Source organism: Apodemus sylvaticus, chromosome 16, assembly GCF_947179515.1.
Source record: "Apodemus sylvaticus chromosome 16, mApoSyl1.1, whole genome shotgun sequence".
NCBI lineage: Eukaryota > Metazoa > Chordata > Mammalia > Rodentia > Muridae > Apodemus > Apodemus sylvaticus.
Window position 1 is genome coordinate 80,014,472 of NC_067487.1, and position 12,062 is coordinate 80,026,533.

Below are 12,062 nucleotides of genomic sequence, written 5' to 3' on the forward strand. Positions count from 1 at the left end.
GTGGAAAACTTTAGATTCTTAAGGCCAGAAGTTAGTTTGTTTTGGAAGATGGAGTGGTGCCATCTAATGGTAGTTCATGAGGTCTTAAACACTTGGTCCTTAATTTTCAAAAGAATAAAGCGTCCCCAGTTTTTCTTCCAGCCTAGTGGCAAAGCTGTTGACAGCCGTTGGCTGCTGCCTTGACAGTTCCCATCAAACAGTCAGATTTCTCACTTCGTGGACAAAACCTGCATTTACCTCACTGCTTCTGATCTTGCCTCAAAATACATGGAGTACTGAGATCTTTATCCTCCCCTTTGCAGCAGTGGGATAGAGAAAGCACAATTGAAGGCCACGAGCCTCTAGCTTCATGTAGCTCTAGAGTTGATGCTCCGCAGAAGGTTCTTCCACAGTGGGCAGACGCGGCCCAGTTAGGAGCAGGGTAAATGGCCTTTTCTTTTGCATCTTAGGGATTCATGCCAATGGGCACATAGGGAATTATTGCAGAATGTTAATCTTAAATACTGTGGAATGAAGTTAGAATCCAGAAGCACAGACCCAGGATTTAAAGTGAATATATTTGAACCACAGTTTCACTTATTTTAGTAAAAAGTATTACTACTTCAGTCTAGACCAAACCAGGTGGTAGTTTGGTCCAGAATGAAGTCTAGAACAAACCAGGTGGTTCAGGTGGCGGTTGGAAGATCAAAGAGTTATCTGTGTCCTGAGGTAATTTGCTGGTCATGGCTTCTTTTTGGAAAAAAACATCTTAAAGTTCAGTGAGCAGAAGTTTACAAACGTGACTCACATGAAATGAAGTCATTTTGAGGGGTTTATTACCCAATGAGGTAGCTCTCTGTTAATATTATTTCAAGAGTATGTGGGAGGCAGACGTGAAATCAGTGTGAAGCTTTCTGGGGTTAAACTGGTTAATGTGGTACTACCCCCTAATATCTGTGACCTACTGAGCATCTGTTACTTCAGGCAAAACTTATTTGTGCCTTTACCTTAGCAAAAAATTTCAAGTTTCCACCAAGTGTCTCTAAGTCTGAGATCTTTTTCTCAGTAGTGAGCAAGGCTTAATTAAACAGAGTGTGTTTCTTTAAACTTTGGTTGTACCTGTGCCCCTCATGATATTGAAAGTATCTGCCATGATGTTTTTCTTTGGAAACTGCAACGTTAGGTTCAATAGTGGTATTACAAAAAGGAAAAAAAACTATTTTTTTAAATACTTGTTAAATACAAACAACTGAGATTAAGAATTCTTAAATGCTAAATAATTGATGAGCTGGATGATGGAACTGCTTTTGTTCGACAGGAGTAATTCTATAGTTTTAGAGCGCCCCTCAGTAAAGCTAATAGAATTGAAGTAATTCTAAACGTGAAAGCCTTGCTCCATTGGGATCATATTTTCAGTACTAATTACCTGGTGATCACCTGTGGGAAGATGCTTGTCCCTGATGACAGAGGCTGAAGCTGAAAGCACCACACACCCCTTTGAACGCACTCCTATTGTTTAGTTTTTTTCAGTTTTATCATTTGTAAATTTTGTACAGTTGCTTTATCTGAACACTGGAAAAGGCAGAGTTAGCTTTCAACATGATGAAAGACAACTTTCTTTCATTCTCTAACGCCAAGGATCAAACCCAGGACTTTGGGCATGCAAGGCATGCAAGGGTAGGGTTAGCGTTAGGGTGGAACACTGCACTACATCCTCAGCACATTTTTAAAATAGAAATCGATTATTATAAAATTAATTGAGTTTTCATTGTAGGTCTATAGTTTTCAAAACCTACCTTAATAAAGGTTCTTAAATGATTCAACTTCACTTATAGCCCACTGACCAAAGGTAGGAGGAAGACTGCTAACAGGACAAGGGGGACACGGACATGTTTAGAAGTAGTTCTTTGGGGGTGATTCCAGTCTTCACTGTCAGCAGTCCAGGCCACTGCCAAACACCAAACACGAATCAGCAGCAGCAGTTTGATTCCGAAGAATCCATGGGGCCTGCCAATCTGAATCCGAGAAAGCAGCAAGAAGCAATCAGAACACCACCAGAGGGTCTTCTGTGCATTTCTCTCTATGAAGTCATGACAAGTGAAGATCAAAGAAGAAAGCAAGGTGAACTAATGCCAGAGCATTGTCAGGGAAGACCAGTGTTAGTAAAGCCCATTGAAGACCAGCAAGGCAAACCAATGCCAGAGCATTGTCAGGGAAGACCAGTGTTAGTAAAGCCCATTGAAGACCAGCAAGGTGAACCAATGCCAGAGCATTGTCAACTGTTGGGTTCTACTTATACTCTTTCCAAACATCACCTGTCCTCGCAAGCATCCTCTCCAGCAAAACATTATACGCCCTTTCCCCAGCAGCTTCCAGAATCACACCACCAGCAGAACATCCTCTCATGTGTCTGCTTCAGGAAAATGTCCTCTGATTTAGGGATGTCCTCTCATTAGGGATCTCAGTTAGGGATGTTGTTCTGGAAGACAGCTTCCAGAAAAACATCAAATGACCAACTGAGTCTCCAAGAAAACCAGAAATTCCAACTTCATCCTATGTATATTTGTACACTGTTGTTGTGAGTCTTTCTTCTTTATATTTAGTTTTACTCAGTTTCTTTTTTAAAGATATCAAGAGTTAATTTCTTCTAGAACCATTCAAAGCAACCATGGCCCAGGAATATGGGTTTAACTTACCTCAAATTGCATTTTCCAACATGTATGTAGTTTCATGAGGTTTTTGTAGTTTGATAAAACAAAGAAAGTAAAATATTTATGCAAATATAAAATATATTGGTGGGGACATCAGAGAGGTTAGTGGAATGAGGAATGCTTTTCTATAGGTCCCAGATGATATCTGAGCTTTATGTTTTTTTTTAAAACCCATTTTCTCATTCTACTGTACCTTTGCATACTTATTGAGGTTTAACTAGGGGACTATTCTCATTTTTTTAGAATATAATATTCTGCTTACATTTCCTAAGGTGCTCATTAATAAGAAGCTATATGGAGAAAGATACCAGTCTAGATAACAAGAGCAATCATTTAACAGCAGCAGTGTTTGTGACACTTAGTGTTATGTGCTAAGAATCTTAATTGAGAAATAAAGTTGGACATATATCATCTGAAAGCCATCGTTGTTGGTGGACCATGAGTTCCGAGTGGGGCTGCACATCTGCTGCTGCTGCTGCTGCTGAGCTGGGCAGAGACACACTGCTTCCTGACCCCAACCCCTCCCCCTCTACACACAGAGGGAAAAAGAACATGAACCAGGCCTTGCCCAGGGTGGATACAGCCAACTCTGGAAACATAGGCAAAACCACTATCGTTGGGTGGCCTTGCATAAAGAATCCCACAGAAAGCATTTTCTTGAACCTGTCACCGTGGCCCAGAGAACACCACATCCAACAAGATAAGAAGATGAAACAACTTGAGGAATTCTTGAAGCTCCATTCCTCATGGCTGCTCATTCCTGTCATCCTGTGTAGGATAGTGAACTAGGCAGGACCTCAGTGAAGCTCAGAACTGTGTGTGCTGCTAGAGTGGAGGAGAGGCCTGTATCCTTAAACCCATCTTCCTCCTTGGCTCCCTCCGTCCCCCTCCCTCCCTCCCTCCTTCCTATCCTCCCTCCCCCTCACTCCTTCAGGTCTCCCCTCCGTGTGAGTGTGTATTTCATGGAGAGCATTTTGGGGGTTGTATTTGCAAATACCAGTTTGTAGAACTATTCCAGGATAGAACTTTTGTCTGTTATATGAACTGTGCTCACATAAAATTGTAAACCTTTGAAAACTAAAAGAAACTGGAAAACATGAGTAGAAAGAATTAATGCCAAAAGCTCATTAAGTAAGTAGATGCTGTGGTTCTGTCCAGGAACTAATTCACTGGCGAATGCCGTGGAGACACCTTCGGTTTTTCCAGGTGTCCTAGTTACTCATGTATTAAGGTGGCGAGGAAAGGACTGAACAAAGATGGTAGAAACAATCTACCATAAATAAATGGTATGAGAAAGGAAGTAGCCCGGTAATGCCCTCCATGGGTGCCTGGGAGGACGGATGCAGCTCACTCGGTGGATGCAGCTCGCTTGGTATGTTTGTGTAGGTGTGCATGTGTTTCTCTCCTTTTGGCTTTGTTGTGAGATGATTAATATCTTGTCTTTTCTTTGGGGTAGGTACTTGTGTTGGAATCCTCTGTAGGACTGGATTGGGAGAAAGATACTGTTTGAATTTGCTTTTTTATTGCTTTTATTTTGTTTTCTCCCTCTGTGTTGATGGAGAGTTTTGCTGTGTATTGTAGCCTGGGCTAGCATTTGTGTTCTCTTAGAGTTTGCATGACCTCTGACCAGGCTCTTCTGGCTTTTAGTGTGTCTGTTGAGAAGTCTGATGTAATTCTGATAGGTTTACCTTTATACATTACTTGGCCCTTTTCCCTTGTAGCTTTTAATAATCTTTCTTTGTTCTTTGCATTTAGTGTTTTGATTATTTTGTGATGACGGGATTTTCTATTTTTGGTCCCATTTATTTGGTGTTCTATAGGCTTCTTGTACCTTTATGGTCATCTCTTTCTTTAGGTTGGGGACATTTTCTTCTATGATTTTGTTTAAGATGTTTTCAGGTCCTTTGAATTGGGAATCTTCATTCTCCTTTATTCCTATTATTCTTGGATTTGGTCTTTCTCATTGTGTCCTGGATTTCCTGAATGTTTTGGATTAGGAGTTTTTTATGTTTTGAATTTTTCTGTCAGTTGTGTCAATCTTTTGTATCTAAGGTATCTTCTACACCTGAGATTCTCTCCTCTATCTCTTGTATTCTGTTGGTGCTACTTACATCTGTAATTTCTGACCTCTTTTCTAGGTTTTCCAGTTCCAAGTTTGTCCCCATTTGTGTTTTCTTTATTGTTTCTCCTTTCACTTTTAGGTCTTGTACGGCTTTATTCATTCAATTCCTTTACCTGTTTGTGGTGTTTTCCTATATTTAAGGGATTTATTTGTTTCCTCTTTAACAATCCTATCTGTTTGCCTGTGTTTTCCTGTATTTCTTTCAGTGAGTTATTTATATTGTCCTTAAAGGACTCTATCATCTTCATGAGATAGGATTTTAGGTCAGCTTCCAGATTTTCAGGTGTGTTGGTGCTTCCTGTGGTGGGAGAACTGGGTTCTGATGATGCCCAAGTATACTGGCTTCTGTTGCTTATGGTCATGTGTTTGCCTTTCACCATCTAGTATCCTTGGTGTTTGCTGGTCTGGGTGTTTCTGTCCGGAGTCTGCCTCTTTTGTCCCTGGGTTGCTTCAGGTCTCCTGGTAGGCCTGTGGCCCTGGCTGTAGCAGACCTCTTGTGGGACCTTCTGATTGTGGGGTCTTCAGAGGGGAAGAGAAGCTGCTCATCTGTTGCCCTGGCTGCAGCAGATCTCCTGGGAGGCCTTCAGACTGTTGGGTCTTCAGAAGAGCAGCCAAGCTGTTGTCCTGTGAGAAGCTGCTCTCTAGGGAGGCTTTCAGTCCATTGTATCAGTTGTCCCGCATGCCTTGGAGCTCCTGGGATGCTTTCAAGCTGTGGTGTCTTTAGGAGAGCAGACAAGCTGTTGATCAGTTGTCCAGTTGCCCTGTGTGCAGCAGATCTCCTGGGATGTCATGGGCTGAGATGTCTTCAGGAGAGCAGACTCTCTGGCAGTTTGCCTTAGCAAGAGTCACAGGCTGGAAGGGAATGGAATTCGGGGGACAGGGGTTTGGGGGGCTGATGGGTCCCGAGTCCACCAGGCTTCCAGTGGCAGCTGTGGCTCTTTGGGAGAGTTCTTACCAGTTGCCCTGTGTGCAGCGGATCTCCTGAGATGCTTCAGGCTGTCGTGTCTTTAGGAGACCAGACTAGATCATCTTGATTATTAAGGCATTACTTTCTCCCAACCCTGTCTCCGGCTTCAGCTGAACTGGCTTCATGTCCTTTGCCCCAAACATCACAATCCAATACTTGCCACAGAGCATCTACATTCCAGGACTTGAGCAAACGTTCTCCAACTCTGTCCCTTTTGTTTTGGTTCTCTGTGCCTGGCTCATGTGCCTAGTCTTGTGGGTATCTTGGAGTCTTAGGACCATGCTTAAATATCTTTGGGTCCTCAGTGATTAACAGAGGGATTATACAATCTAGAATAGGCTCTCAAAATACAAATGCTATAGCAAGTTGTAAAATGTATCTCTTAAAGCATTCAGTTTATATTTTATCAGCTACCCAAATATATTTCAAATTTTACTGTTTTTCTTGCAGAATTAGATGGCTTGGGTAGAATGCATATGATTGCTAGAATTTAAGAAACTGTGCTTTTGAAACTCTGTGTTATTAAAACAAAACAAACTTCGTAGTACCATCAGGGAAATAAATAAGAATGTGTGTTAATTCTCCATTCTCTGAACACGGCAAGAGTTCTGTTGAGAGATGAGAAATCTATTGGCAGCAACAGTTACATTTGCTCTGACTCATACCAAGCAAAAGTTGAGATACTAGGCAGTCTGAGATGGTTTGGATGCTCTAGGGCTGTGCTGTATGGAGGGATAGGAGCATGCCAGTGAGGCTAAAATTAGCCTCTTACAATTGTGACAGTGGATCAATTCCATATTTTGTGCTTTCTGCAATATGTTGCTGAAAATTCCCTTTATTTTTATCTCAGAAATTATTTTTTATTTTTAACTACATAAATTGCATCTTTCATGTATTTGTTAGCCATTTCTTTATAACAAATCTCCAATATTATATTTTTAATTTACCTAATTTCCCCCCAAGATAATAGTACTATTTTTTTATTTTTTTTATTCGATATATTTTTTAATTACTATTGGAGCTAGAGAACATCATACAATAGTCCTATTGATTATTTGGGAATTTCATACAATGAACTAATGGGCATGTAAAAATTTTATCAAATCTAAGGAAGAAGGGACCCGAAGTGTTAGTCATATTTAGAATAATATCATTAAATAATGCTTGGTTTGAGTTTAATCAAAAAGGGAACTTTCATACATTTGATTTTTAGGATGATAGCAGAGAATGGTCTTAGTTTCTCTAGAACGTGTAGCGTCATGCTTTAGTGGGTTTATTATGCCTGCTTGTAAAGGAAGCATCGTGTTCATGACTTGGTTTCATCTCTCATCTATTCAATGTTATTATCTATGAACATACCTATTCATCTTTGCCCTAACAACCTTTCTTACAGTGTGAAAGATGGAAGGATCCAGAATGCAGTTACCAATGATGTCACACAGTTTGAGGCACTCTCAGTCACGCCTGCTTTTCCTTTTGCATAATCTCAAAACTCATTGATGGGGAACAATTTAAAATGAATTTCCATGAAAACATGAGAACATGAGTTCTCCTTGCCTGGGAGGTTGTGAGAACCCAACATTTGAGTTCACTGGTCTGTGTCTGCATGAAAGGACGCTGTTAAATATTTAAGGTGTCAGTGGGACTGTAGTGTCATAAACTCCCTGAATTCTCTTTAGAGTAATTGAGGAAAACCTTTAGAAGGTCGTGGCAGTTTTGGTTATTTTACATGACTTTCAAGTATTTGAATGGTTGGAAACATTGGTCAGTCTCTTATAGGGAAGGGAACATGTAACCTTTAGGGAAGACTATAAGAGGCCAGGAGCCTCTGTCTAGCGACACAGCTGAGTGACAGTGTGTATTTCCTATGCTAACCTGTCTGTGCTAACCTTATTGAACACGAGGTTGGTGGCTCTTGAACCCCCATAGAGGTATTATGGCAACTCCATGCATTCATGTGTATAAAGTACTCAGATAACGTTGTATACATAAATATTTGCTATTGTGATACTATTATGTCATTATATTTTTTTTTCCCTTTAAGATGCATGGAATCTTAAACTACAGCACCAGAATAAGTAGGGAAACAAAGGTGAAAGCATGTAGTAGGTTCCCATCTGTGGTCTTGAAAAATTCAGGAGTTAACTTACAGCTGCAGATGTGGGCTTGACATGGCCCCACCAAGACCTGTTCCTCAGAGTTTGAGCAGTGTGTTTATAAGTGTACCCAGTGAACTGTGCAGTTGAGTTAAAGGAGATGTAAGCAGGGTGTGTGGTGCCATCTCCTATGCTGTCTTCTTTCGTTCACCCTTTCCCACCTTGGCATTCAGATGACCATTTGAGTTCTGCAATTTGGGTTTACGGTAGCTCGTATTCGAGGACTGAGGTTTGTTTCTCTTAATGTCACAGCAGAACTAAGTCACTCTCTCCTTTCACATCCTCACCCTCCCATTCCTTGGTATTTTATTACCTCTTGGTCATTTCTTTCTCATAGGTGTCAGAATTAGTGTGTGAACTCTTTCTGGCTTTGAATCCACAAAAGATCTTCTCTGCTTCACTGTAGTTTAGAAAGAGATGGGGTAAAGCCCGGGCCCTGGCATTTCTGACCCCTGGCTTGTTTGTTCCCTGGACTCCATTTGAACTGTGCCTCCGTTTGTGTGATTTTACAATTAAGAGGCATGTGAGACATCACCAAACCGTGTGAAACTGTTTGTCAGAATATACTGGATGGGGTATATTCCAATTAAACTTTAAGATATGTCAAGGAGTTATACGTTTGGTACTCCTTATGTATAAAGACACATATAGCCGTGTAGAAATAACACATGTGTAAAATTTCATTGCTTTCCAGCTAAGGAAAAATGAAAGCAGTTTGAGTCCTGGAGTGGGTGATGTGCCTCTGCTTTGGGCACTGTCCTATAGAATGCACAAATCTGTTATGTCCGTGTGGCTGCTCACATAGATCCATTGGAATCTTAATGACCTGTGAGATAAATTGCTCTCATTTTTAGAGGTACATCTACATCACAAAGCAGCAGTGCTTCCAAGGGGCCAAGGCAAGGTTGTGCTTTTCAAAGCTCTTGCATCTCATAGAGTTAAAAGTGGGAACAGCATTTCTGTTCCATAAACACATGGATTGTTGTATGAAGAAAGAAAGAGGAGTTATGGAAAACGAACACGTTTGACTGAATTTGCTTATTCTAAAGCAAGTTTGACATTTTTCTAAAAAGTGTTAGTAGTTTAGCCATTAAGAAAAACTTGAAAGAAATTTAAGTCTTGGAATTTACCACTTTAGAAGGATTGGTAGCTTCAAATTATTGTTTTTAAAACTTAAAAAAAGTTTTAAAGGAAAAAGTCAAGGAAAATGTAGACATCAACCAAGAAGTCAGTTAATTTTAAAGTTCACGTTCAGACTCTAGTTTCAGCCATCTCTCCCCAGCTTTATTTGGGAAAGATGGACTTGGCAGCTTTTCCGCGGGGCTGCTAGGTTCTGCTTGGATGGAAGCGTAAGTGCAGGAAGTTAAAAAACAACTGTTTTCCATATTTTAATAAAAGAATTTGTACTAATGTGATAGCATGTGAAGTTTTGATACATGTATGTATGCATTATATAATGTTTAAGTCAGATCACAGATTTATCTTCTTTTATGCTTAAAACACTCAAAATTCTAGCTTTTTGGAGTAATACTTTTATTACCTGAGAATTTTGAATGGTGTGTTTGGTTTATCTTCACCCCTCAGACCCACTTTCTGTCCCCTCCCCACCTTACCCACTAAATTCATGGTCGGTTCCTTCCATATGTTCCCCACCATGTGTTATCCCTATTGCTTCTCGATTGGAGCTTGCCCTGGGGCGTGGTTGACCTACCAGGGGTCACATCATTAAGGAAAACAGACTGACCCCCTTTAGCAGCTATCACATGTCATTAGCTCCTCCACTAACTGGGATTTCATGCCAGCCTCGATGTCCCCATGCTGGGATTTGATCAGACTGGAGCTGGAGGAGGTTATCACGAATGACTTCATAATCACGTTGAGTTCATCTGTACAACTGGCCTGTTGGGTCTGGACAAGCACCGTCTACTTGAAGCTATGGACAAACACCGTCTACTTGAAGCTACTTGAAGCTATGGACAATCGCCGGACACTCGAAGCTATGGACACTCGAAGCTATGGACAAACGCTGTACACTAGGATCTACCCACCACTTCTGACTGCTGTCCCCTAAACAATCTCTCTTTCCCTTCTTTTCCAGGGATCTGTGAGCTTCGTGGGGCCTGGGTGGGGGGTGTGTGTGATATAAAGGCGCCATGTGGGGCTGAGGACTCCACTCTCTAAATATTGACCAGTTGTCATCTGTTGCATGAGGAAGCTTTCTCTGATGTAGGTTGAGGTCTGTGGCTACAGCAGTAAGTCAATTTCATAAGTCATGAAATTATTTTTTCCCTGCTCTGGCACATCCCGTCACTGCAGGACTAGGTGCATTCTCTCCACTGAGGCCAGACAAGGTGGCCTTGTTAGGGGAGCAGCTTCCACTGGAGTGTGCAACAGGTACAGGGACGACCTTTGCTTGCTTCAGTTGCTGGAGACCTGCATGCAGACCAATGTGGGCGGGGCCAACATGTGGGGGCGGGGCTAGTCCCAGAGGGGAAAAGGAGGGGGAGTGGGGGAAGAGCCCTGTGAGGAGAGGACTGAGAGGAGGGGGACTGATATTGGAATATAAAGAGAAAAAATAAATTAATGAAAAAAAACAGATTTTGTAATGTTTACAATTACTATCTTGATGAAGAGGATAAATGCAAAAAGGTAATTTTAAATAGTAAATGAAAAAAACATAACAAATTAGTTTAATAACTATCATCAGACATTCAAGTTGGATGTCTTAATATCTGTCTTAATTGCTTATTTTCTTATTCTTTGTAATATTGAGAACAAAACTAAGGAGAATAGACCAGCTAGCTTTGTGACTTTATGTCTTTTTCTGTCTCTAGGGATGATCGCTTCATTTTCATTAGTATACCTGTCAGCCCTGTTCGTCTCTTTTGTATTTGGAGAAGCAGAAATAAGATTCACTGGACAGACAGAATTTTCTGTTAATGAGACAAGTACCACAGTTATTCGTCTTGTCATTGAGAGGATAGGAGAGCCAGCAAACGTTACAGCCATTGTGTCGGTAAGAAATGACTGCAGCCATGTTTTTAATCAGATGCATGTGACCATTTTAGTCTCAACAGAGACATTTTTAACTGTTTGGGGATCAGAGTCTGAGTTTCATTATGATAAATGATCTGGAGAATGCGCTGTTGCATCTAAATCTGTTAGTGATTCAGAGAATGTTCCAGTGTCGCCATGGATATCTGACAGGTTTCAAGACAAAGGCTAATTATCTTAAATCATTTATATGTTTGCTTCTAAATAGAACTATTTTACTTTGGGCAATTCCAATCATAGGATCATTTTTTTTTTTTTAGACATTTGGTGACTTAGGTAAAAATATGTAATATTTAAAAGACACAAATAACAGAAAAAAAACCACTCTAAGTTAAGTTAGAGAGTCATTGTTGAAGAAATGAAGTATACTAATGTCATTAAGATTCATGTAGATTACATAAATTCTGTACTATATAAAGTTTAAAGTTTGTATGGGATGCTTTATAATAGTTTGTATCAGCTGGGCGGTGGTGGCGCACCCCTTTAATCCAATTGTAGGTTGAGGGTTTTGGATAGAGATTTTTCTGAAGTCACTGGGAAAATCATAGCCCCTCCTCAGTCTTACAGGCCGCTTCCCACTTTGCTTTTGTAAGACTTTTAGCCATAGTTTGTTCTGCTAGGCTGTAGTCTATACCAAACTGCGTAAGAGATAGAAAAACATTTAGAATTACTTTTCATTCAAAGTCTTAGGTTTTTTTTGTATGCAATTAACTTTGATTCCATTTTATTAAGAAATATTTTGTATGTAATGATTTATTCTTGTGATTTTCCCTGTTTTAAAAATATGTATGTATGTATGTATGTATGTGTGTGTGTGTATGTATGTATGTCTGTGTATGTATGTATGTATATATGTATGTATGTATGTATGTGTGTGTGTGTGTCTGTCTGTCTGTATGTATGTATGTATCTATGTATGTGTGTATGTATGTGTGTATGTATGTCTGGGGACACACAGGTAGAGGTCTGAGGACAAGGTACAGAAACTTGTCCTTCCTTCCTCCATGTGAGTCTGAAATGGACCTCAGGTCGTCAGCCTTGTCTGCAAGTACATTTACCCAATCTTGATGGTT

The 12,062-nt window shown here is 40.4% G+C and overlaps 1 protein-coding gene across 1 annotated transcript in view; it reads left to right on the forward strand.

Moving 5' to 3' along the window:
* Adgrv1 (adhesion G protein-coupled receptor V1) overlaps positions 1 to 12,062 on the forward strand; it is a 535,393-nt gene that overhangs the window by 16,039 nt on the left and 507,292 nt on the right. The window contains exon 5 of the mRNA XM_052159654.1: positions 10,770 to 10,951. Coding sequence (XP_052015614.1) covers positions 10,770 to 10,951 — 182 coding nt within the window. The remainder of the gene's footprint in view (positions 1 to 10,769; positions 10,952 to 12,062) is intronic.